At 44.9% G+C, this 27,423-nt stretch overlaps 1 protein-coding gene across 2 annotated transcripts; it reads left to right on the top strand.

The window, feature by feature from the left end:
- Positions 1–93: 93 nt before the first annotated feature.
- Positions 94–25,989, top strand: zfc3h1 (zinc finger C3H1-type containing). 2 transcript variants are annotated; one of them, XM_088995814.1, is made up of 35 exons: positions 94–1,055; positions 2,158–2,730; positions 4,297–4,490; positions 5,212–5,512; positions 6,247–6,413; positions 7,603–7,726; positions 7,806–7,867; positions 8,536–8,703; positions 8,968–9,114; positions 10,304–10,566; positions 11,404–11,514; positions 11,589–11,679; positions 11,893–11,976; positions 12,051–12,194; positions 12,510–13,073; positions 13,131–13,234; positions 14,107–14,238; positions 14,333–14,454; positions 15,751–15,852; positions 15,951–16,088; positions 17,119–17,284; positions 17,367–17,553; positions 18,591–18,782; positions 19,194–19,440; positions 20,284–20,389; positions 20,464–20,662; positions 20,984–21,078; positions 21,149–21,256; positions 22,707–22,814; positions 22,940–23,078; positions 23,159–23,259; positions 23,700–23,801; positions 23,882–23,921; positions 24,077–24,139; positions 25,377–25,989. In XM_088995814.1, exons 1-35 carry the CDS (start codon positions 464–466, stop codon positions 25,536–25,538), a joined length of 6,198 nt encoding a protein of 2,065 aa, XP_088851940.1. In that variant the 5' UTR covers positions 94–463; the 3' UTR covers positions 25,539–25,989. The 2 variants fall into 2 exon arrangements, with proteins under 2 accessions (XP_088851940.1, XP_088851941.1); XM_088995815.1 differs by having other exon boundaries at positions 98–1,016.
- Positions 25,990–27,423: the final 1,434 nt, after the last annotated feature.

Genomic DNA, 27,423 nt, shown 5'->3' with positions numbered 1-27,423 from the left:
AGGGGAGACGCTGCGTGTTCATGCGCCGCCATCTTGGAAAAAAAAACAAAAATAACGAATATGACAACACCAAGACAGAGTCATTCATTCTTCAGGACTTGCTGTACCCTCTTTGTGATGACATGAAGCAGTTCTAGTGTGATCAGTGCTACCTTTGTGAAAGAAAAGGCCTGGCCAGTTATTATTATTATTATTATTAATAATATCGTATAATCTTCAACGTGTCGGTTCATCTCGATTTGCCTGGCATTTGCAGTTCCCGTAAGATAGGTGGCGGTATTTAGCTAAAGCGACGTCGTCAGCCGTGAAATAAAACCAAAGAAAAAGAGTCGCTCTCGCGAGACTCAACGAAAATGAGGCGAACGAAACTCGTCTCTAGCCAAAGGACGAGCCGCTTAATGTGACACGATGGCCTCGTCGAGATAAAGACAACCATTGCGAAATTGCCACTTTCCTTTTCGACATGAATTTGGAGTCGGCGGCTCGGCTTCCGCCCATCGACGTCGAGTTAGAAGACGGAGAAATCTGCGACGACGACGGCGAGGAGAGCTCCGCCGCCCGGCTGGGGGAGGGGAGCGGCAGAAGGCCTCCCGGCGCCGCGGTGTCTTCTCGGGGTCCGAGGCCGCCCTACGCGGGCCCCTCGCCGCCAGCCTTTCACCGCATGATGGCCTACAACTTCCACGGACCGTCGAACCACCGGCAGCAGTGCGGGCCGAGCGGGCCCGAGCGACCTCACCCTCACGGCCCGCTGCCGCTGCCGCTACCCCTACCCCTCCCGCCCGGCCCTGGGCCTGGGCCTGGCACTGGGCCTGGCCTCCCCCCTCTGTGTGGCGGGCCCGGTCCGCGCCCCAGCTTCTGGGAGCGGAGCCACGGAGCTCTCGGGAGGTTCCGGCACCGAAGCTTCTCCAACGGCGGGCGAGGAGGCTGGAACCGAGAAGGCTGGAGCGGCCACAGACCCCCGATGCCTCGCTACGGGCCGGCAGAGAACGACAACTGGGAGCCCCCCGGCCGGAAACGTATCCTAACTTCATCACAAACTTTGCACTCTGACCTAGGCACGTGACCAAAAAATTCAATCATACTTCATCACGCATTTCTAAAGCCATATTAAAGTGCATTTAAATAGCTTTCAAATGATGTATAGATTATTGTTCTATGACAAATAATAAGGACATAATTTCCGAAATATGAAGGGATATTCTGCCTGTAATTCCACAGTTAAAACACGAATTTCTTTATTACAGTTTAAACTATCATAACGTTCTTAATTTTTGGCAGATCTTAACAAGTAAGGTACCATTGGAAAGCTTTTGAAATTCTAAACAAGAACCCCTCTCCCGGCAAATTGGCGTTTTCCTGTTTATTATGTTTGTTAAAGTCGTAAGTGCCTTGCATGCTGGCTCCGAGAGGACAGTCATGTCATCTGTGCTGTATGTCATGCATTTTAGCATATTTGACAATAAAGCTGACTTTGACTTTGAGAAAGCACAAGAAAAAAATCAAAATATAAATGAGCAAATATCAACGATCGCATTCAGGCAGATTTTCGTCAAAAATCAAAAATGGCTGTCACTGAATACAGGTAACATCCGACTTACGACCGGGTTGCGTTCTGACCAAACGGTCGTAAGTCAAAAATGGTTGTAAGTCCATTCAAAATGTTGAATAGAGACTCGGAGGCGAAATGACACGCCACCCACTTGTGCCATCACACAGTCGATTGCTGCGCGAGCGTGAGATGCTGGCTGGCTGGCCAAAATTGTTGCACGCGTTGCCGGCCTGCTACCGTGTTGCGGTGCCAGGCGTAGAATTAAAATTTTAGAAATAGGGTCTGGAGGTCGTGGTCGTAAGTCGAGCTAGTCGTTCAGCGTTCACACAACCCAGAATAGCTCAGATAGAAAGCGAGCCAGCTAGCTAATAGCTAGCCAGCCAGCGAGATAGCTATCCAGCGAGCCAGACAGCTAATGGATAGCTAGCCAGATAGCAATCCAGATAGACAGACATGGAACAAGTTTGAAAAGACACCATTCATTTATCAATCTCTCCAATTTGAATAATTGTTTGCCTCCATCGTTTGAGCGAGGTCTAATGTTCTCGCCATTTTGTCTCATTATTTCAAAACAAATAATGGTGCCTCTCCTTGACACGCCACCGCAGAAAAGCCGCCCGGGAGGACCCCGGCAAGAAGACCGCCGCCCATTCAGGCCAAGTGCGATGGAGTGGAATCCTTCGAGGACCTGCTGTCCAAGTATAAGCAGATCCAGATGGAGCTGGAATGCATCCGCAAGGAGGAGAGCGTGGCCCTGGAGGCCAAAGCTCAAGGGGCGGAGCCTAGGGTTCAAGGGGCAGGACTTAAGGATCAAGAGGTGGAGCCTAAGGCTCAGGAGGTGGCGCCTAAGGCTCGGGAGGTGGTGCCTAAGGCTCGGCAGGCGGCGCCTAAGGCTCGGGAGGCGGAGCCTAAGGCTCGGGAGGTGGCACCTAAGGCTCAGGAGGCGGAGCCTAAGGCTCAGGAGGTGGCGGCCAAGATTGAAGGGGTGGAGGAATGTCCCACGGAAGAAAACGACGTCATCGTCGTCGGCGCGCTTCCGCAGGCTTCCGCGCACGTTGCGGCGGTCGCCAAGAAAAGTTTCCAGGCCTTCAACATCAAACCTCTGCGGGTGAAACTTTTTACGCCTGCCGCTCTGGACACCAGCGCAGTGGAGAAAGAGAAGCCAAAGGAGGAGAAAGGCGGTGAGCCAGTCGGAAACGCTTTCTTCAGCAACTGTGACCCCGTTCAGCCGGGAATAATAATCATAATAATAATCCATTTCATTTCTGAGCATCTTTCAAAACTCTCAAGGTCACTTTACAGTCACGGGATTGGTTTTTCTGCGGGTGAGAAGCGGCAGCCACATGCGCCAGCGTTTACTCAACCCGCAAGTAACTCAAAAAAGCTAGCTAATAGATAGCAAATGGATAGACTAGATAGTAAACTACTAAATAGATGGAATTGATAGTTAGCTAACTAGCAAGATAGTCATATAGCTAATAAATACCCAACTACATAACCAGCTAGCTAGCCAGATAGCTAATAGATAGCAAATGGATAGCCAGCTAGGTAGCCAGTTACATACGATGAGAAGACACTACATGATATGCTAGCTAGGTAGGTATCTATTAGCTATATGGCTATCTCGCGTGCTAGCTTACTAGCTGGCTAGCAATCTTGCTAGGTATCTATTAGCTAGCTAGCTCGCTTTCTATCTATTTGATAGGGATACCTATGTCCTTGAGAGTTTTGAAATGGCACCTATAAATACAATGTATTATTGTTACTATTAGCTCTGTATTAGCTGGCTGGCTAGCTTTCAATCAATTTGAGTTCCAGGTTGAGTGAACGCTGGCGCGTGTTGCTGCCGCTGCTCACCCACAGAAAAGCTTAACATGTGACTAAAGTGACCTTGAGAGTTTTGAAAGGCGCTTATAAATGGAATTACATTAAAGTCTCGTTATATCGATATTCAAGGGAGCCCGAAAAAATATCGATATAACCGGGACTATCGATATATCCCATATCGATATAACGAGACTTTACTGTATTATTGTTATTATTATTCCCAGAATAATAATACATTTGATTTATAAGCGCCTTTCAAAACTCTCAAGGTCACTTTTCAGTCACAGAATAAGTTTTTTCCGTGGGTGAGCAGCGGCAGCCACATGCGCCAGCGTTCACTCAACCCGGAAGTAACTCAAATAGATAGAAAGCTAGCTGACTAAATACAGTGTTACCTCAAATTGATAGAAGCTAGCTGGCTAAATACAGTGTTACCTCAGCTTACGAACTTAATTGGTGTGTGTAAGGCGAAAAGTTTGTCTTCCAAACATTTATTTCCCATAAGAAACCATTAAAATGAGAATAATCCGTTCCCAGGTCCCCATAAACCATAATTTTCAACAAAATAAGCCTTTAAACTACACAAAATATACCTTTTTATTTCACCTTTATGATGGTAGTTGTCAATGGCAAGTGTAATGGTCCTGGGATGCTAAGTCACACAAACGCACACCTCGTTGGTGTTTTTTGATGATCTCCTTCTTCTGATCGATCGTCATTTTCTTTTGTGTCCTCTTCGGCTTAACACTAGCCTGTGGTAGGTAGGGTCTTTTTCGGTCCCATAATAGCAAAAGTACCCCACTCGATAACAAACCACGTCTGCACTCAAAGAAAGGTGGCCACCTCCCACAAACTCCAGCAGCCTGTAGGTCCCATTGATGCAGTAGATGACCTCGTCCATGTTATTTTGTTGACTGCAGAGCCTGAGGTGGCAAAGACGGACTTGGAGGTCGTCAAGCCGGCAAAGACGCAATTGGACGTCGTGAAGACGGCAAAAACGGAATTGGATGTGGTGAAGACGTGCGTGTGTTGCGACAAAGAAGCCAAAAAAGACGACAAAACCCCCGGCAGAGAGTCGTCGTCCTCCGAGGACGTCTTCATTTGTATCGATGAGGTAACGTTTGGGGTCTCCGTCTTTGTCCTTCTTGAGCCTGAAATGGACATTTTGGTGGCTCGAATTGTATTTGAAGACGGGGGAGAAATGATTGTTGGAATTAAAAGTACAGTCAAACTTGGGTTTTTGGCCATGTAAATTTCTCCACTGTGAGACTAATAAAGGCATATCCAATCCAATCCAATAAACTGTACTGTATCCCAAATAACCCGCACAAGGCATCTGTACACTTGATGCAAAAAGTTATCAACCCAGCCAAACAGAACACAATTGATGAGGAACTAGGTAAAATGATGGCAGAGAAAGCACCTCCAAGGTATCATTCGTCAAGATGGTGAAAGAAGAAGGCTACGTTCCTCATCAAGTGTTTCACGCTGATGAAAGCGGCCACTCCGGAATTTAGCCAAGCCATCAACGACCATCACAAAACCACTTTATTATACAGTACACTTTACTTCTTTCATTACAATACCGCATAGCACATTTATTATACATAAAATAAGGTCTATTTTGTGTAGTTTTATGGCTGAGGAAAGTAGAAAGTGATGTTTTTTGGGGATCTGGGAACAGATTATTCTCATTTGAATGGTTTCCTATGGGAAATTACATTTTTGGGATACACACCTTTCCCCTTACACATTGTGTCTGTGAACCAATGAAGTTGGTAAGCCAAGGTATGAGTATATGTTGTTGTTGTTGTTGTTGTTTTTCGCCGCTGCAGCTGGGCGGTCCGACGGCGGAGGAAGACCTGTCGGAGTTGCAGCTGCGTTTGCTGGCGCTGCAGTCGGCCAGCAGGAAGTGGCAGCGGAAGGAGCAGCGGGTGATCAAGAGGAGCAGAGAAACCGTGGCCGCCAAGGCCAGAAGCGACGAAGCCCGGACCCGGACCCGGTCCCGGTCCAGACCTCAGGACCGGGAAGGAGACAAGACCAAAGCCGGGAGCAGGGAGCGTCCCAAAGCCTCCCCGAAAGCCGCCGCCAGAACTCCTCCGGACAGAAGTCGTCCCAAGAAGAGCGGCGGCTCAGGTAGAGGACAGGAAGTGATTTTTAAAATGTCCAAAAAATTCCAGTGTCTAATTTTTGAAAATGTAGCAAATCTCCCTATTAGACATTAAAATGTCAGAAAAAAAATACAATGTAGAAAATCTCTATTTTAGAAAAAAAATGATACTTTTATTTCACGTTTGTTAGAAAATCTCCATTGTTGAAACGTTTTTAAATGTTTTTATTGTCATTATTATTAAATGTAGAAAATCTCCGTATTAGACATTAAAAATGTGAAAAACCTCCATTTTATAAATCTTTTAAATGTAGAAAATTTCCATTTTTGACATTTAAAAATTGTAAAAATCTGCATTTTAGACTTTTATTGAAAAAATAAAATAAGAAAATCTTCATTTTAGAAAAATACCATGGAGAAAATCCATTTTTGATTTTTTTTTTTTTTTTAATGTAGAAAATCTCCATATTAGACATTAAAAAATGTGGAAAAATCTCCATTTTATAAATCTTTTAAATGTCAAAAATCTAAATTTTAGACATTTAAAAATTGTTAAAAATCTAAGAAAAATCTAATCTAAGAATCTTTAAAAAATTTAGAAAACCTCAATTGGTGACATTTTTTCAAATGTAAGAAAAATCTCCATTTTAGAAACATTTTTAAAAATGAGGAAAATCTCCATTTTAGAAACGTTTTAAAATGGCCGAGGTCGTGAAGTGGGCGGAGCAAAATGATGTGAAGGTGTTTGTGTGTCCCGCAGCCCCGCCCACTAAGCAGGCGCTGAGGAAGCTGCAGCGCCAGCGGGATGAAGACGAACGCCACAAACGGGAGGACGAAATCCGCAAGATCCGAGACCTCTCCAACCAGGACGAGCAGTACAAGCGCTTCATGAAGCTGGTGGGCGGCAAGACGCACGCCCCCGCCAAGGTAAACTCCGCCCCCTAACTCCAAAACGTCATCATCAACATCATCGTAATACATTTCATTTCATCCGAAAAAAAGAGTTAATTCCTAAGTGAGATGGGCCCGGAGTTATATGAGCTTGAAATGGGGGCACATGTACAAAATACAATAATACATTTCATTTCTAAGCGCCTTTGAAAACTCTCAAGGTCACTTTACACTCACAGGATCAGTTTTTCTGCGGGTGAGCGGCGGCAGCCACACGCGCCAGCCTGGAAGTAACTCAAATAGATAGAAAGCTACTAGACAGCCAGCCAGCTACCCAAATGGCTAATAGATAGCTAGCTAGGTACCTAACTACCTAGACAATAACCCGGTCAGGAACACCAGCGCCACCTCTCCAAGACACTTCCATACCTCGATTGGTACATCATCAGGCCCGAGTGAGTGCCTTTCCCCCCTTCGTCCTCGCTAACGCTTGCTACGTCTTGGTCTTCTGCTCTTTGTTTCTTGTCATTTTCCTCATTCGTCAATTCTTCAAAGTCCTCTTTCCATCTTGCCATCACACTACCGGCGCCTGTTAATACATTGCCATCTCGATCCTTAACCACCCGAACCTGCTGCAGGTCCTTCCCGTCCGTCTTTGTCTCTGTGTCTCGCCTTCCTTGCTGTCCAGCCGAGCATTGGATTGGATTGGATATGCCTTTATAAGTCTCACAGTGGAGACATTGACATACAAGTCATCATAGTTTGGCCTTTGCCACCGCATCTCCTTGTACTGCCGTCTACTCTCGTCCGTCCTGTCCGTGTCCCACGTCTTCTTTGCTAACCTCTTTCTCTGTATACACTCCTGCACCTCCCCGTTCCACCACCAAGTCTCCTTATCTACCTTTCTCCCACTTGATACACCAAGTACTACCACCAATACTACTACTACTAATAATAATAATAATAATAATAACAATAAGAGTAGTACATTTCATTTATAAGCGCCTTTCAAAACTCACGGGATAAGTTTTCCTGAGGGTGAGCTGCGGCAGCCACACGCGCCAGCGTTCACTCAACCCGGAAGTAAATCTAATCGATAGAAAGCTAGTTAGTCAGCTAGCCAAATAGCTAATAGATAGCTAGCTAGGTACCAAACTACCTAGACAGCTAATAGATAGCTATAGAATAAAAGCAACTAAAAAATAACCACATCTCCGTCCTTCAGATCAGGGACGGCGAGGGCAGGAAGTCCGCCGGCAGGATGGGCGCGGACGCCACGGGAAACCTTTACCAGTATGATAATTACGACCAGGTTGCCATGGAAACGGACAGCGAACCCGGTTCTCCAGGTGCGTTGGACGCCCGCGTATTTAAAAAAAAAAATGGTCGTGAATTGAACAATTTCAGTTTTGGCGTTTTGTTTTTCAGCGTGTGGCTCCGCCCCCTCCGTAGTCCCCGCCTCCTCCCCTATGACGTCACTTTACCCGACGGTACGTACGCTTTTCTTCATATTATCACAAAGTCATTTCAAATAATACATTCTGACATTTTGTTGAAATCATCGACCTGCGGAACAAGAAGGTGAGTTTTTCATTATTTGCCCAAAAAAAAATAATAATTTTGAGCGGTCCGACGAGCTAGCTAGATAGCTATTGGTCATCTATTAACTCGCTAGCTAACTTGATCTATTTGAGTTATTCCCGGTTGAACAGGGTCGCAGTTACTGGCTACCCAGCTAGCTATCTAGTTACTATATACTAGCTGCCTAACTAGCTATCTGGCTATCAATTAGCTAGCTAGCTAACTTGATCTATTTGAGTTATTAAAGGCGCTTAGAAATGAAATGTATTATTATTATTATTATTATTATTATTCCCGGTTGCACGGGGTCACAGTTGCTGGCTACCCAGCTAGCTATCTATCTGCTATCTATTAGCTGCCTAACTAGCTAGCTTGCCTTTATTATTCTTGCGATTATTATTTGCTATTAGCTAGCTAACTTGATCTATGTGAGTTACTTGCGGGTTGAGTGAACGCTGGCGCGTGTGGCTGCCGCTGCTCACTGACTGAAAAAGTGATCCTGTGACTGTAAAGTGACCTTGAGAGTTTTGAAAGCCGCTTAAAAATGAAACGGATTATTTTGATTCTCTTGCGACAGGCTTTGGCCAGCGGCCCCCCTCCCTTGCCGCCGCCTGTCCCTCCGCCGGCCAACGAGGGCGCTCTCCCTCCAAAGCCTCAGTTTGCGGATGAAGAAGAAGAAGAAGAGATGCTCCTCAGGGAAACCTGCCTCATGTCCATGGCCAACAAGCGGGGGCCCGCCGCAGAGGTTCACATACTCCCTTTTTTGCTATTTACACGCTGTCTAGCTAGCTATCTATTAGCTATCATCTCAAATGTAGAAAATCTCCGTTTTCGAAAAGCATTTAAAATAGAGAAAATGTCCATTTTAGGCATTTTTTCTTTTGGATGTCGAAAATGGGCCTTTTCGAAAGATTCCACAATTCCCCGCTTGTCCAATGGAATAACATCGGGTGACCTTTCAGAATGTCTCGCTCTATCAATGACACGGTGGTCGTCCGTCCGTCCGCAGGAGCTGTCCTGGATGGGCTCCCAGAGCGTCGTCGCCGCCGCCGAGCCGCCGGCCAGGGGCAACCTGAGCGCCGTCAGCCTCAACACCATGACGGTGCCGCGCGCACACAAATTTGCCAGAGGGGGGGCTTCCAGAACGCCATTGGTGGTAAGATCATATCTATTAGCTATCTATCTATCTATCTAATTAGCTAGCTAGGTAGCTATGTAGCTAGCTAAGTAGCTAGATAGCTATATATCTTTGTAGCTTTGCTAGTTTTCTATCTATTTGAGTTATTCTGTGACTGTAAAGTGACCTTGGGAGTTTTGAAAGGTGCTTATAAATGAAATGTATTATTATTATCATTATTATTATTATTATTATTATTATTCATCCATCCATTTTCCATACCGCTTATTCCTCATTCCTTATTGTTGTTGTTATTGTTATTGTATTTATTGTGATGAATATGATAATGAAGATGATAATAATGGCGGAATTGGCAAAGGTACTCATGTTGATGAAAAGCAACATTAATATCATAATCATCATATGTAAATAACTAAATTATCATGTATGTAATTATTTTATTGTATATTGTTATTTGTTTAATACTTAATTTTATTAATGACAAAAATACATGTTGAAAAACTATTGATATCATGATTATTGTATGCAATTTATGATATCATAAATTGCATGTATTTAATTATTTTATTATATATTGTTATTCGTGTAATAATACAACAGTAAATTAAAAGTACATAAAATACAAATAACAAATACATTAAATTCTTAATACATTTATAATAAATAAATTAGTAATCATTTTATATTAAATAAATGCATTATTACAATTGTGTACTATATATATATACAGTAAAGTCTGGTTATATCGATATGGGATATATCGATAGTCCCGGTTATATCGATATTTTTTCCGACTCCCTTGAATATCGATATAACGAGACTTTACTGTATATATTAAATGATGACCCTAATTATTTGTTGACTTGACTTTATGGCTTAATTAGCATTATTTCTCATGCCAGTTTGCATCACAATTTCTTGATTTCCCCAATTTGTGACTTTTTTTTTTTTTTTTTGGCATTCTCGCCCGCGGTTCAGAACCGCTTGCTTAAGAAGTACCGCTACTTCCTTTTTTGGGAATCAATGCGTTTGTATTTTGATTCCTGCCGGCGAGCTAGATAGCTAGGTAGCTAGCTAGATAGCCAGATAGTGAGCTAAATAGCAAATATAGATGGCTAGGTAGCTAGCTAGATAACGAGCTAAATAGCAAATACAGCTAGCTCGGTAGCTATCCATCTGACTCATTTGCGTGACGCGTGTTGCGCAGCTGCCGCGCCACAAGTCGGTGGTGGTGTCTCTGAACGGCTCGGACGACAGCGACTCGGACTCGGACGCGACGTCCCGCGCCGCGTACGGCGGCTTGGAGTTTATGATCAAAGAAGCCCGAAGGACGGCCGAGGTCAACGCCAACAAGTCCAAAGGCGCCGCCGAGACTTGGGAGAAGGAGAACGAGCCCCTGCGCGCCCCCGAGGCCTCGCCCCAGGCCAAGAAGGCCCGCTGTCGCGGCCTCGGGGACCACCGGCTGGACAGGTAGGGACGGACAAAATTCTACGCTCTTTACTCAAAATGCGCACATTTGCTTTTGGATCCATTTTGGTTTTCCCAAACCGACATTTCAATCAAGGTCATTTTTGGGCTTGTGTCGCACCAAAAATGAACCAAAGTGTCCACACTCTCAGAATCATCCATCAGTATCCTGGGAAAAGACTTGAAAAATGGAGAAAAGCTCCAGTTAATAAACTACATTTTTTATGTGGAAAATCTCCAATTTAGAATATTTTTCAATTTTAGACATTTTTAAATATAGAAAATCTCCTGTTTAAAAACTGTTTTTAAAATGGAGAAAATCTCTATTGTAGACATTTAATTTTTAATGTAGAAATCAGAATCAGAATACCTTTATTCGTCCCGCAATGGGGAAATTTGCAGTCCACAGCAGCAATTGAAGAGGGATGGGGTTGGAGTGAAAGGATAGAAAACAAGATATTCTAAGCAAATATCCAAAAAAAATATCCATTTTAGACCTTTTTAAATTAGAAAAATTCCATTTTAGAAAAAAAAATATTACAAATGTAGAAAATCGCCATTTTAGAAGTTTTTATGTAAAAAAAAAAACTCTCTATTTTAGAACAAAATTAAAACATCTGGAACATCTCCATTTTAGAGACATTTTTAATGAAGAAAATATTAATTTTAGAAAAACAAATCTGAAAATGTTCTAATTTTTTCCCCCAAAATGCTGCATTTCAGTGTTTATGGGATTTTTTTTTTTTTGGGGGGGGGGCGGTAGAGGGTGTTCATCAAGTGAGAGACCCCCCCCAAAAAAACGAGCTGACAAAGTATTGTCGTATGGCGTTTGCGCTGCAGCAGAGAGAAGCAGAAGGCCTCCGTCGGCCGTGACGCTCACTCAGCGACGGCCCCGCCTCCCGCCGCCCCGTCGCTCGTCAATGAAGCCGAGCAGAAGCTGCTGAAGCAAAGGTGAGTGAGGGCGCGACGACGGGACAAACGGACTGGAAAAAGCGGCGACGTCAAAATCACCTCCCGCCACTCAGAGAGTTGCTGGCCCGAGACGAGGCGCTGCTCAAGAGCCTCCTGCTGCAGCAGCTCAAGAAGTCCGAGTCCCTCAAGACGGCCGAGACCAAGGTCAACACCAAAGATTTGACAGTCCAATCAAATAGCAAGGAAAAATGAAAGGGAGGGGTTTATTTGCATGGCAACCAACCTATCTATCTATTTGACGAGCTAGCGAGCGATCTGGCGAACTAACCACCTAACGAGCGATCTGGCTAGCGAGCTAGCTCGCTGACTGGAAAGTGACCTTGCGAGTTTTGAATGAAACGTATGCTGATTAATAAGGTGGCCAGGCTGCGGGAGCAGATGCAGGCCTCTGAGAAAATCGTCCTGGCCAACAAAACGCTGTTGAAGAAGATTCAAGAGCAGGTGAGCTCCGCCCCCTCCCCGGCCGCTACGCCACGCCCTCTCTGTCCTCTGACCGCCACGCCGCCTGCGCTCAGGTGCGCCGCGTGGAGCACCGCGTGTCCATCAAAAAGGCGCTGGCGGCCCGTTTGGAGCAGGAAATGCTTTGGACGCACAAGGCCGCCGCTGCCGCCGGAGGAGGAGGAGAACACAAACGCAAAGCCGCAGGAGGACACAAGCCGGTGAGCCATGGGCAATTTTAGACAGTTAAAAAACAAACAAAGAAAACATGTTCATTTTTTTCATGTAGCAAATGTGTCTTTTAGAACTGCATTGTAGACTTTTATTTCAAAAGCTTAAAAACAAGTACATTTTAGATACAAATAACACGGAGAAAATCAATCTCTACATTGTAGACATTTTTAAGATGTGGACAATCTCCATTTTAGAAACATTTTTAAAAATGTGGGAAATCTCCATTTTGGACTTATTTCACAAAATGTAGAAAAAGCTCCATTTTTGAAAGAAATCCAATCGATTGGACTGCGCCCTCTCAGGCCAGGAAGCTGCAACGGGTGGATGCGGCCAATCACGTGGCGGCGCTGATGGCCCAGAAGCGGCGCCTGCAGCAACTGGAGTCCGAATACGCTTTGAAGATCCAAAAACTGAAGGAGGCGCAGTTGTCGCGCAACAGGGCGGCGTCCGAAGCGCCCGGCGAGCGGCGGCGTCCCAAAGCGCTGGCGCTACCCGACCCCAAAGTCCGCGTCCCGGGTTGCCCCGGCCCGCCTCAGCCCTCCCTGCACGACCTCACCCAGGACATCCTGGTCCTGGACGGCGACGACGGGCCGGAGCCCGAAGCCGACGAGCCCGCTTGCGCCGAGTCGGCTCCCCCCCGGCGCCGCTCCGGCTCCACCAAACCCAACCTGGAGCGGCTGAGTTCCCCCCCGCCCCTTAAAGGCCCCGCCGAGAATACCCGGGGGGACGCCGCCCCCGACGCTCTGGACTTGGAAGCCCTCAAGATCCTCCACCGGCGGCGACTCGGGCTGGGGGAGCTCCTCCTGCGGGAACTGTCCGGCCTCGGCGAGCTTCACCGCGCGGAGGAGCGGGACCGAAGCGCTAAGGTACGCTAGTTAGCGGTCGCTCTTGACTTCGCCGTCATTTACGCAGGCGTCGCGCAGGTGCTGGCGCTCAACGCGGACACCGGCAAAAGCGTCGGGGGTCCCGCCGGGCCCGTTCCTTTTGCTCCGTACCAAAGTCCGCTGTTGCTCTTCAAGTCTTACAGGTGAGCTTTCCATTTCGAGTCCTCCGCCGACACGCTAAATGCAGAGCTCCCACACGTCGCTCCACTATTTAGTGCAATTCGGCAGACGACAGAGCGACGGTGAGAAAACGGTGACATTAGGACTCGTTTCAACGTTTTTGATAGTTCAAAGGCAGAGTGTAGACTGCAAGGATAAAAAATCCCATCGGTCAGGCTCCACAAATAACCCGCACTAGCCATCTGGACACTTGATGCAAAAAGCTATCAAGCCAGCTAAACGGAACACAATTGATGAGGAACTAGGTAAAATGATAGCAGAGAAAGCGTGGCAGCTTCACTCGGCTATCGTCATGAGGCAACCTGGAAGTTCGGCAACCATTGATGATTTCAAGCTTAGCCGCGGATGGTTCCAGAACTTTAAGCGTCGTATAGGGATTCGTAGTGTCATTCGACGAAAAAGCTGCCAAAGCTTACAAGGAATCATTCGTCAAGATGGTAGAAGAAGAAGGCTACGTTCCTCATCAAGTGTTTCATGCTGATGAAAGCGGCCACCCCATTCCACCAAGCCATCAGTGAGCATCACAAAGGTCAATAAAACCACTTTATTATACTGTACAGTTTATTTTTTTTAATGCTAATATTTTATAACATTTATTATACATGAAATTGTGTATTTATTTTGTGTCGTTTTAAGTATTATTTTGTAGAAAATGACGTTTTATGGGGACCTGGGAACGGATTATTTTCCCGTGGCAAATGAATTTTTTGGGATACACACTTTTGGCCGTACACACTCTGTTTGGGAACCAATGAAATTGGTAAGCCAAGGTATCAATGGGTGTGTGTGACTTTCCCCATGACGTTTGTGAGCCCGCCCCCTTTGCCGGCGCCAGGTTCAGCCCGTATTACCGAACCAAGGAGAAGTTGTCCCTGAGCTCGGCCACCTACAGCAACAGCATCCGGCCCAAACGCTGCTTCTGCCGCTTCGACCTGACGGGGACGTGTAACGACGACGACTGTTCGTGGTGAGCGAGCGGCGCTTTCGCTCACGTCTACGTCACGCCGGCGATCGGCGACAATGACGTTAACGACCTGCGTTTCCTTGGGGTCGTCCTGCAGGCAGCACGTGAGAAGCTGCGCGCTGACGGGAAGTCTGCTTTTTCAGGACGTGCTCTCCTACGACTTGTCTCTGATTGGCTGCTCGGACAGCAGCTCCGATCGCCAAATCGGCGCCGCCACGGGTGGGGTCACTTGCTTTTTCCTAAAATACAATACAATACAGTACCTCCATATTGATTGATATAGCGCTTTAACAGCCGTAGCTGTAACAAAGTGCTAACATGGACAAAAGGCAAATGCTGCCCCCTCGTGCAAGGGGGGGGGAAAAAAAAAAAAAAAAAAAACCATTGCCGGAGGTCTGGCCAGCGCTTTATCGGCACCCAAGCAAGAAAAACCCGAAACCCGAAAAAAAATTCAGGAATGGCACCGCTATGTCATATTTTCCAATTACCAAATACATTCGAGAATGGCAGTGGATGAGTTCGTTTGTTAAATTCGTCAATTGGCTAGTTAATTAATTAGTCATTGAATTGGTTGATTAGTTAATTGGGAAATGTATTATTGAATATGTTTGTCAGTTAGATAAGTAATTAAGAAATCATTTCATTCATATTTTAATTTGAATAATAACAATAATATACAGTAAAGTCTCATTATATCGATATTCAAGGGAGTCCGAAAAAATATCGATATAACCGGGACTATCGATATATCCGATACCGATATAACGAGACTTTACTGTATTTCATTTGTAAGCGCCTTTCAAAACTCTCAAGTTCACTTTGCAGTCACAGGATAAGTTTTCTGTGGGTGAGCAGCGGCAGCCACACGCGCCAGCGTTCACTCAAACCGGAAGTTACTCAAATCGATAGAAAACAAGCTAGCTATTAGATAGCCAGCTAGCTAGCCAATTGATAGCTAATGGATACCCAGATAACCAGCCAGCTAGCTAATAGATAGCTAGCTAGCTGGGTAGATAGCTAACAGATAGCTAGATAGCTAATAATGATGATAATACATTTCATTTGTAAGCGCCTTTCAAAACTCAAGGTTCCTTTCCAGTCACAGGATCAGTTTTTCTGCGAGTGAGCAGCGGCAGCAACATGCGCCAGTGTTCACTCCCAGAAGCAACTCAAATAGAAGGCTAGCTAGCCAGCCAGCTAATAGATAGACAGTTAGCTAACTAGCTAGATAGCTATATAGGTAATGGATAGCCAGCTGGACAGTTAGCTAACTGGCTAGATAGCCATACAGGTAATAGATAGCTAGCCAACTAGCCAGATAGCTAATAATAATAATAATACATTTCATTTATAAGCGCATAATAGATATTATTGGTTATTTAGGTCATTAATTTGTTGGTTAGTTAATTAGTTGTAATTGATTAATTTTGTGTTTATTTGGGGTGAAATGTGAACTTTTTCTGTATTTGTTGACACCGCCAAAAGCTAAATTGTGATGGTTATGGCGTCTCGTAGAAAAGTACCTGAGCAAGCTGTTCGGTCCACACAAAGACGGGATGGCGGTGGACCAGAAGGCCGTCTTTCTTGTCAGCAAAGTCAACGAGAGCCGCCGTCACGGTGAGCGACGGCGTACATCCTGGACTTTCCTTTCCTGTCCCGTCCGGGCTAGCGGGGGCGGGGCCTCTGGCTAACTCCGACGCTTGCTTTGCGCGCAGTTCCGCCTTTCACCACCTGGAAGGACAAAAGGAAATGGAGGCCGTCGGCGCAAAACGAGCGCCCCGAGGACCGCGACGGCGAGGAAAACGCGCCGCCAGAAGAGCCCACTTGCGCGACGTCCAGTCACTTCCCTGCGGGTGCGTACCTGCGACGCAACTTGCATGGGATTAGCTTTTGTTTGTCGCGCGGTGGAGAAATTGACATTTCACAGCAGCAAAGTAGGAAAACAAAATACTGCTAACGTCTGACTTACGACAGAGTTCCGTTTCGACCAAACGGTCGTAAGTCAAATAGGTCGCAAGTTGAAATCCATTCAAAATGTTGAATCGAGACTCGGGAGGCTTAATGACTGGCAAACCCCCCCCTCTGGTGTCATCGCACGGTCGATTGCTGTACGAGTGTGTGACATGCTGGCTGGCTGGCCAAAATTGTTGCCCGCCTTGCCGGCCTGCTAGCGCGTTGCGGTACCAGGCGTAGAATTAACATAACAATAAAATAGGGTCTGGAGGTGGTGGTCGTAAGTACGGGTGGTCCTAAGTCGAGCCGCTCGTCAGTCGGATGTTACCCGTACCGGAGCTGCCGGAAAGGCAGACGCTCTCGCGGCAGCCATCTTGAGGTCAAAATACCAACAAACTACCAAATAATGTGACACAACACAAAAAATACAGACCACTTCCTGCACCCTCTTTGTTGTATGAAGCACTTTTACATGAAAGAGAGGGTCAAAGCGCCCTTTTCACCAGTGGATCAGGGACGTCATCATCATAATAATAATCCATTTGATTTCTAAGCGCCTTTCAAAACTCTCAAGGTCACTTTACTGTCACAGGATAAGTTTTTTTTTCTGTGGGTGAGCAGTGGCAGCCACGCGCGTTCACTCAACCTTGAAGTAACTCAAAAAGATAGCTAGAAAGCTAGCTAGCTAATAGATAGCCAGCCATCCAGCTAGATAGTTGGAATGTGCTGCACGTCTGCTACAAGCTAAATATTGAAAGCAAACACCAAGCTGTTAGCATCCATTGACCAAATCTCCCGTTGCCACCGTAACTCCGCTTCAATTCCAAGCTGCGACCGATCCACGTCCACTTTGTCCCTTTCGCAAGGTCGCTGTCGGTCGTGCGTGCGCATTGACGCCCGCCCGTACGGTGTGTTGTGTCGTGTCGTCAGACGTGGGCGTTGGCTCGCCGGACGCTCTGGTGACGTCCGAGGACAAGCGTTACTTTGTCAGCGACACGGACGACATCTGCAAGCTGGAGAGCAGCGTGGCGGATAACCCCGGCGACACGCAGCTGTGGATCAAGCTGGCCTTCAAATACCTCCACCAAGAGCGCACGTACGCCCGTCTGGCTGACCGTCTCGCCCCGTCTCGCTTGTGACGCCGTCCGTCTTGCTCTGTCGTTTGTTTGTTGTCGCAGGCCCGCCGGCGAGTGCTTGGAGGCGGCCCTCAACGCGCTGTCTCGGGCGCTGGAGAGCAAGTGCGACGACCCCGAGGTGTGGACGCACTTCCTGACGCTCTTCTCGCGCCGCGGACGCCGAGACGAAGTGGAGGAGATGTGCCGCGTGGCCGTGGAGCACGCGCCGCACCACCGCGTCTGGTGGAACGTCAGTCTCATTCACTTTTACTCAATAGTCAGAGCAATACGCATTTACAAACAAACAAACAAACAAACAAAAAGCAGCATAATAGGAATGCATTCTGGGAGGACTGGTAGAATGATACAATTGCTTGTGCCTATGTTTATTGACAAGTTTCACAATGTATTATTATTCTAATATACAAATATGAATTTATAATCATCATAATAATTTATCTAATTATTCTATTTGTATGTAATAATACATTTGATTCATCAGCGCCTTTCTGGACAGTTTTGAAAGGCTCTTTTAAATAAAAATGAATTATTATATACACATTTAAATAATACATTTTATTTATAAGCGCCTTGAAAAACTATAAACAAATAAGCAATTCTATAATTCTACCAGTCCTACCAAAATATTATCATAATTATTATTATTGTTATTATTTTATATTTTTATACAATAATAATATATTTTACTTACAAACACCTTTCTCGAGAGTTTTGAAAGGCACTTGTGAATAAAATGTATTATATACAAATATTAATATATAGTAGGAAGTATAATATGGTAGGACTGGTCAAATTATAGAATAATTTGGCGCTTATAAATAAAATGTATTATTATTATTTATTAATATTTGTATATAATAATACATTTTACGCTTATGCATAAAATGTATTATTATTATATATAAATACAGTAAAGTCTCGTTATATCAATATCGGATATATCGATAATCCCGGTTATATCGATATTTTTTCGGACTCCCTTGAATATCGATATAACGAGACTACTGTATTAACAAATATGAATAATAAATCATTTTATTGTATAGTATAGTATAGTTTATAAGTGCCTTTCAAAACTCTCAAGAAACAAATCTTTCTATAATTGTAGCAGTCCTACCAAAATGTATTATTTTGATGTACACTGCAAGAATAGAAACAAGGGCGCGGAAAATCCTACTGGACCCTCCGCACCCTGCCCACCACCTTTTCCAGCGACTCCCCTCAGGCACTGTGTTCTATTAAGACGATTGCGATTGTGGTGTCCAGTATCTGAGTTTGGCGAGCACCTTCGAGGCCAAGGACTCCGTTTGCGAGCGCCTGGTGGGCTTCCTGTTGGGGGCGGAGTCTAGGGGGGCGGAGTCCGAGCAGCGCTCCTTCCAGCTTTTGGAGGCCCTGCTCTACCGCGTCCACTTGAACGTCTTCACGGGCCGCTCGGATGCCGGCCTGGCCATCTTCCGGGTACGCCTCACCCTTTTCGCACATTATTGATCACGGAGAAAATGTCAATCAATCAAAAAAAAAAAAACAAGCGGGAACACAAAAACTGATCCTGTGACCCTAAGAGGTCTTAAAGGCGCTTAGAAATGAAATGGATTATTATTATTATCATTATTACCATTTGCTAGCTGTTTGCTGTCTATTAGCTATCTGGCTATCTAGCTAGGTATCTGTCGGCTATCGATTGGCTAGCTAGCGAGCTTTCTATGTATTTGGCTTACTTCCCGGTTGAGTGAACGCTGGCGCGTGTGGCTGCCGCTGCTCACCCACAGAAAAACGTATTCAGCGACTGTAACGTGACCTTGAGAGTTTTGAAAGGCGCTTAGAAATCAAATGGATTATTGTTATTCTTCTTCTTCGCCGCATTTCCAGGACGCCTTGACACGCGAACACCCGCACGAAGAGCCGCGCGTGGCCGCCCGCCTGGAGGTTTCCCACCGCGCGCTGGCCTGGTTGTCGTACATCCACCTGAAGGAGTTCGGCCGCCTCCCGTCCGCTTTGTACGACCCCGCCGAGTCGGGCCCGTCCAGGCTGGTCAGCGCCGAAAGCTTCCTGTTACCGTGGCGATCAGCCTCCGACGTCAATATGCCCGAGGAGCAGCTCATCGGCCTTTTTACAGGTAAATAAAATGGTGTGGTGAGCATGCGAACATCCGACTTACGACTGAGTTCCCTTCCGACCAAACGGTCGTAAGTTGAAATGGTCGTAAGTCGAAATCCATCCAAAATGGCATTGCGGTGCCAGGCGTGGAATTAAAAAATAGGGTCTGGACGTCATGGTCGTAAATATGGGTGGTCGTAAGTTGACCTGGTCGTAAGTCGGATGTTACCTCGATGATAATATATATAATAGCTAGCTAGCTAGCTATCAAGCTATTAGCTATCTATCTAGCACTCAATATAGCTGGCTATCTATTAGCTAGCTAGCTTTCTGTCTATATATAGTTATTCCGGGTTGAGTGAACGCTGGCATGTGTGGCTGCCGCTGCTCACCCACAGAAAAATGTATCCTGTAAAGTGACCTTGAGAGTTTTGAAAGGCGCTTAGTTATTTGCTGTCTTTTAGCTAGCTATCTGGCGGGCTACCTAGATGGCTATCTGGTTTGCTACGTAGCTGGCTATTTATTAGCTAGCTATCTGGCTGTCTACCTAGCTTGCTAACGATTTGCTGTCTATTAGCTATAATTCTGGCTAGCTGGCTATCTAGCTAGCTATCTTTTTTGACTTTACAGTCACTGGATGATTTTTTTTTTCTGTGGGTGAGCAGTGGCAGCCACACCCGCCAGCGTTCACTCAACCCGGAGGCCACTCAAATAGGTAGAAAGCTAGCTAACTATCTATTAGATAGCCATGAGATCGCTCGCTAGCTCATAGATAGCTGTAAAGTGACCTTGAGAGTTTTGAAAGGTGCTTAGAAATGAAGTGTATTGTTATTATGATGATGATTATTTGTGTGTATTCCAGACGGCATCCGCCATTGCTGCGACGAGTCCCTGTCGCCGCGAGAGCGGACGTTAGCCTGCTTGCCGCTACATACCAACTTCCTGCTCCTGCACAAACTGTTGGGCAGGTGAGCCGCTCGCTCGCTCGCCCGGATGGATGTCCAAGTCGCCCGGCGCGACCTGACCGAGTCCTTGGGCGTAGGTTGGAGGCGGGCGCGCTGCTGTGTGAGGCGCTGTTGGAGGCGTGTCCCGACTCGTGCGTCCTGCGCGACGTCCTGTGCGACTTCCACGTGCTCCGCGGTAACGCCAACGGCGCCGCCGGCGCGTGGCTACGGGCGCTAGCCGAGTGTCCTGGCAACGCCGAGGTTTTCTACCATTGCTGCCGCTTCCTCATGGATCAGGTGGGCCCCACTTCCCGTTTTCTCCGGGTGCTCCGGTTTCCTCCCACGTTCCAAAAACCATGCTTCCAAATGGTCCGGGGATGTGACTGTCGGCGCAAACGGTGCCCTGCGATTGGCTGGCGAGCGGTTCAGGGTGTGCCCTGACTACTTCCCGATCACAGCTGACGTTGGTTCCCTCATGAGGATAAAACTATGAGCATAACTAACTCCAATACAATTGTCAATGGAAAGAAGCCGGTGATTGTTTGACTTGACCACAAGGGGGAGGCAGAGGCTATCTGATGAAAATGAGCTTTTTGTTTGGCCATGTTTGTGCGACAGGACAAACGGAGCGCCGTCACGCCGCTTTTCCGACAATTCGTGTGGTCTGTGTGCGAGGAGCCGCGCGCGGACGTGGCGCCCGTCCATCTCCTGCGGTGCGTCGTCGCACCTTTGCTTTGTCCGCGCGGTCGGCCATTTTAACGGCGGGTTTTTGCCCCCCCGCAGGAGCATCCTGGGCCTCCCCACAGATGAGGTGCGGGCGTCGGCCGTGGTCAGGAAAGATCTGCAAGATGGCCTCCTCCGACAGCGCTCCTTCCTGCACCTCCTTCACTGGTAGCGAGCGCATTTGCATGCCGCCCTCTATTTCCTAAATGGCCCTTTTACATTTAGTTTTGTTTCATGGTGATTTTCAATTGGCTATTTTTTTTTTTTTTTCATTCTAAAATGGCGAATTTCTTATTTTTTTCTAAAATGGTGATTTTTTTTCAAATGTAGAAAATTCTAAAATAGCAATTTTCTATTTCTTTTTTCATTCTAAAATTGTGATTTTTGTATTTATAAAAATGGTGATTTTCTATTATCCTTGGCATGAATTCATTTTGATGCATTTCAGAGATGTTTTAGATTTTTTTTTTTTTTTTTAGAAAAAAAATTCGTTTTAAGAAAATGGCCGCTTTTTTAGAAAAAAAAGATGTAGAAAATCACCATTTTTTTTATGTAGAAAATCTCCATTTTAGATTTTTATAATATAGAAAATTGCCATTTTAGCATTTTTTAATGTAGAAAATTGCTGTATTCGATTTTTTTAATGTAGAAAATTGCCATTTTAGGATAAAAATTAACATAGAAAATCGCCATTTTATAATTTTTTTAATTTTGAAAATTGCTGTTTTAGATTTTTAGGTAGAAAATCTCCATTTTAGATTTTTTTAATATAGAAAATTGCCATTTTAGATTCTTTTTAATGTAGAAAATCTCAATTTTATAAAAAAAATAATGTAGAAAATCTCCATTTTTGATTTTTTTTAATGTAGAAAATGCTGTTAAATTTTTGAATGTAGAAAATCCCCATTTTAGCTTTTTTTATATAGAAAATTGACATTTTAAAATCAGAAAATCTCCATTTTACATTTCTTTAATATAGAAAATTGCCATTTTAGAATTTGTTTTAATGTCGAAAATTGCCATTTTTGACTTTTTTTCAAATTGTAAAAAAATCTCCTTTTTTGATTTTTTTTTATGCATAAAATCTCCATTTTACATTTCTTTAATATAGAAAATAGCCATTTTTGATTTTTTTAAATGTAGAAAATCTCAGTTTTAGAAAAAAAATGAATGTAAAAAATCGCCATTTTAGATGTTTTGAATGTAGAAAATGGCTGTCTTTGAATGTTTTCAAATTGTAAAAAAAATGTCCTTTTTTTGAATGTAGAAAGTTGCCATTATAGATTTTTATAAATGTAGAAAATGTCCATTTTAGGGAAAAAATGTAGAAAATGGCCGTTTAAAATTATTTTTAAAAATGTAGCAAATCTCCATTTTGGGAAGAAAAAGAAAATTGCCATTTTCAAGAATGGGGAAGCTGAGTCAGTCATGTACTAATTTGCAGTGCAGTTCCTAATTGAGCCTCTAGTTGGCAGCACTTAATTCAATGTTCAATGTTATGGATTTTTTATTTTTTATTTTTTTTTTGGAATGAATTTCCGCCATGTTGCTGATGATGGATGCGTGGTTGGTTGAAGTGATTTGAGGAGCTCACACGTCCCTTTTTGGCTGTTTGCAGTCGCTGGCATTGGCTGCAGGGCTCGGCGGGGGACACGCTGGACGCCTTCGAGAGGGCGCTGGGCTCGTCGGCCATGACGCCCGGCGAGCTTCACCGCCTGTGGAGCGAGTGAGCGTCGGCGGATCAATAAATAACGAGCGACTTGGGAACGATTGGCAATTTGTCAATGAGCCGGCGCTAGCCCCTCCCCCTTCTTTTTGTTTGTTTTGTTGTTGTTGTTTTGGCGTCCTCAGCTACCTGCGCTTCTGCCGCGCGCACGCCGCCCAGCGCCTCCCCAACTTGATCCTGCGCTGCCTGGGCACCGTGCCCGCCCGGCTGGAGGTGCCCTTTGACCCCACCCACTTCTGGACCTCGTACGCCTTCCACAACAAGGCCAGAAATTTCCCGCCGTGGGCTTAGGCCACGCCCATCGGCGGCCTCTGTCAACGCCGCGTCTTGCCGTTTGTCCGCAGGTGGTGGCGCTCTACCTCAGCTGCGTGGACGCGGCGCAGCACGCGGCGCTCCTGGAAAGACTCCATTACGCCATGCCCGCCAATCTGCCACTTTCGCTCAGGTAAATCATTTCTCTCAAGGTCACTTTACAGTCACAGGATTCATTTTTTTTCTGTGAGTGAACGGCGGCAGCCACACACGCCGCTCAATCCGGAATAACTCAAATAGATCGAAAGCTAGCGAGATAGCTATCAAGGTATTTAATAGATAGATAGCTAATACATAGCTAGCTAGATAGCAAGCTCGGTAGCTAGCCAGGCAGATATCTAGCTAATAGACAGCAGATAGATCGCCAGCTAGGGAGAAAGCCAGATAGCCAGCAAATAGATAGCTAGCTGGATAGGCAGCTAGATAGCTAGCTAATAGATAGCCAGCTAGGTAGACAGCCAAATAGATAGATTGCAAATAGCTATCTAGCTAGATAACCATCCAGCTAGATAGCTATATAGTTCATCGATAGCTAGCTAGCTAGCTAGTTGACGGATGTGCGCCTGTGGCCAGGTTGATGCAGCACGAGTGTTCGGAGGGCAACCTGGAGCACGTCCGCTTCCAGGCCAGGATGCTGACCAACAGCGCCCCCAAATGTTTGCCGGCGTGGAGCGTGTGAGGACATCTCCGTGCCGCGCGTCCGACCCCCGACCCCGACCCCGTCCGTCCCACTGACGTCATCTGTTCCCTTGCAGAGCCATCGCCGCCGAAGCGGAGCTGAGGCAGCCGGCAGAGGTGAGCCGCCGACGCTAACGACGCTGCTGGTTTGAGGCTAAGCGCGACGCCAGCCGCCCTTCAAAGCGTCCCCCCGTCCGTCCCTCGTCCGTCCTTGTCCCTCCTCACCTCCACTCTGTGGTCTTCCTGGCGTGCGCTTTTGCCGTCTTTTGCAGGCTCGTCGTGTGCTCCAGCAAGCGCTCCACAATCTGCCGCTCTGCGCTCAACTCTGGAAACATGTAAATCACACACACACACACCGCTAGGCTAACATAGCGGATCCAAAGTAAGAATATTAATCATAACAACAAGAATATAATAACCATAATCAAATAGAACGGATAGAAAGCTTGCTAGCTAGCTAGCTAGCTAGCCAAGAGATAGCCAATATTGAGAAAATAATCAAGAGATCACAAATTCATGTTGATTGAAAAAATAAATAGGCAACAGATAGCTTGCTAGTTAGCTAATACACTGAACGTCACTAAAATACACAAATAGAAAGCTAGCTAGCCAGCTAGTAGATAGCTAATAGATAGCCAACAGAGAGCTTGCTAGATAGCCATATAGCTAGCTAGCTAGATAGTTAGCTAGTACACTGAATGCCACTAAAATACACAGACAGAAAGCTAGCTAGCTAGCCAGCTAGTAGACAGCCAAGAGATATATTTAAAAAATCTAAAATGGCTATTTTAGATTTCTTTTTTTAATCATAAAATGTTGAGTTTCTGTTTTTTGTATTCTAAAATGGCAAGATTCTATTTTTTATGTTGAAATGGTGATTTTTTCTATTTTTGTTATTCTAAAATGTCGATTTTCTGTTTTTTTATTCTGAAATTGCAATTTTCAAATTAAAAAATTGTAAAATGGCAATTTTTCTTTTTTTATTCTAAAATGTAAAATAAAAAAATCTAAAATGGGAATTTTCTTTTTTTTTATTCTAAAATGGCGATTTTTCTATTTTTTTTTAAATTACAAAATGGCAATTTTCAAATTAAAAAAAAATCTAAAATGGCGATTTTTCAATTTTTTGGTTTATTCTAAAATTGCAATTTTCAAATTAAAAAAAATCTAAAATGGCAATTTTCTATTTCCTTTTTTAATTATAAAATGTCGAATTTCTGTGTTTTTTAAATCACAAATTGCAATTTTCAAATTAAAAAAATGTAAAATGGCAATTTTTCATGTTTTTTAATTCTAAAATGTTAATTTAAAAAAATCTAATGGCAATTTTTCTATATTTTTAATTCTAAAATGGCAATTTGAAAAAAATCTAAAATGGTGCTTTTCTGTTTTCTTTCTTGTAAAATGGCCATTTTCAATTGTTTTTTTTTTTTCTTGTAAAAAAATTGCTTTTTCAGCCCCTCGCCTTCTATGGAGTGACTCAGGTTCACTTGTGCATCTCCTATTCCTTCCCCCCTATCCCACTTCCTGCTTGTCCGCCATCCTATTCCTTCCCCCCCCCCCCCTTTCAAGCTTCTGCAGTGGGAGGCGAGCGTGGGCAACGCGGGCGCTCCGGAGCGCGCGTGCCGCGTGCTGTCTCGCAGCCGAGAGGCGGGCGTGTCGTTAGCGGAGGCGATCGGCGCTGACGCTCGGACGTCCGCCGATTGGTCCGTCCAATCGGCGGGCTCGCTTTGACGGCCTTTGCCGGGCGGCCATACTTTGCGAGTCAGAAAGTTGAGAGCAAAAAGCGGCGCCTCCTCCTGGTTGTACGTAAGTATTTCCTGTTGAGTGACGTTTGCTTTGTCTCACTTGCTCTCTTTTCCCCTTGGGGGGAGGGGCCCGAGCCTGGGGGGGCGGGCTCACATGCCAAAAGACCTCCTCCTTCGCCAATTTTTTTTTCTTCTCTTTTTGTGAGGAAGGAAGCAGACTTTTATTTTGTTAACTCGTTAGAAACAAAGACAGTGGCGAGTGCATCGCAAGCAGGGCGCAAGAAACGCTGGACACCAAACGACACATTTTGTCTCTTTTTATTTTTTATTTCATTTCATTTTTTTCCCCCTTTTTTGTGATTAAAATCATTGGTCATCACTGAATGTTATTTTATTTTTATTTTTTTTGCATATATCTATATTAAATTATTTAATCCACACAACTCGTCTCTCTGGTCTTTTTTTATTTTTTGACTAAACAGGAAGTTGCATCTCAAAATAATCATAATAAGAATAGATTTCATTTCTAAGCACCTTTCAAAACTCTCAAGGTCACTTTACAGTCACAGGATAAGTTTTCCTGTGGGTAAGCAGTGACAGCCACGCGCGCCTGCGTGCACTCAACCCGGAAGTAACTCAAATAGATAGAAAGCTGGCTACCCAGCTAATAGATAGCTGCTACCACTAATAATACATTGTATTTGGAAATGCCTTTCAACTCTCAAGGACATAGCTAATAGCTAGCTAGCTAGCTTTACATTACACTAAGCACATTCAACTAGCTAGCTCATTGAGAACTAATAATACATTGTATTTATAAGCGCCTTTCAAAACTCAAGGACCGAGCTAATACCTAGCTATATAGCTAATAGCGAGCTAGCTTTACATTAAACTACACTACGCGTACGTACGTGCGTGTGTATATGTATGTGTGTGTGTATGTTTGTGTGTACATGAGCGAGCGTGAGAAGGTCAGGACATTGATGGGTGTGGGCCGGCACAGGATGCGACGGGGCGTGCAGGGAAACGGGAGGCGACTTTGACGCTTAGCCGCCGGCTTCTTGAAGCTTCAGACAAGTGGGAGAAAATCATCAATCAATTCAAAGAACATCAAAATCCATGAAAATTCACAGAATTCCCAATCAAAGCAAATGGACTTGCTCAAAGTTGCTTTAGTAAACGCGCGTGTTGCTCATTGTTTTTTTGTTGGCTTGAATTGAAGCAGGATGTTGTGTTGCTGTGACCTTTTGACCCCACCCTCGCCGGCTTCCTATTTGCACCCTTGCACGCATACCCGGATGGCCATCCATCTCCTTCTGCGACATTTCCAAAGGAAAGCGGGGCGCGCCCCCTCGATCCAATCAAAGGTGTACTTTCAAACCTTTGTCCATTTACGTGCGTGCGTGCGTGCGTGCGTAGAAGGCGCAACGGACACGAAGGCGTTGAATAAAACAAGTTTTCCACATTTTATATATAAATACAGTCATAGCTCAGCTTACGAACTTAATTGGTTCCCAGAAAGTGTGTGTAAGGCAAACAGTTTGTCTTCCAAACATTTATTTCCCATAGGAAACCATTCAAATGTGAATAATCCGTTCCCAGGTCCCCGTAAAACATCATTTTCTAGCAAGTAAGCCTTAAAACGACACAAAATAGACCTTATTTTATGTAGAATAAATGTGCTATTGGGTTGTCATGACATAAATAAACTGTACAGTGATACCTCAGCTTAATTGGTTGCCATAAAGTGCACGTAAGGAGAAAAGTGTGTCTTCCAAACATTAGCCATTTCCCATCGGAAACCATTAAAACTGAGAATAATTTCCCCTTTTTTGCCATGTTAGCGCTTTGTTCCACCTTCGGCTGTTGTT

Source organism: Hippocampus bargibanti, linkage group LG05, assembly GCF_051943395.1.
Source record: "Hippocampus bargibanti isolate YZ-2025 linkage group LG05, ASM5194339v1, whole genome shotgun sequence".
NCBI lineage: Eukaryota > Metazoa > Chordata > Actinopteri > Syngnathiformes > Syngnathidae > Hippocampus > Hippocampus bargibanti.
Note: the sequence above shows the minus strand (reverse complement) of the source record. Positions and strands in the feature narration are given on the sequence as shown.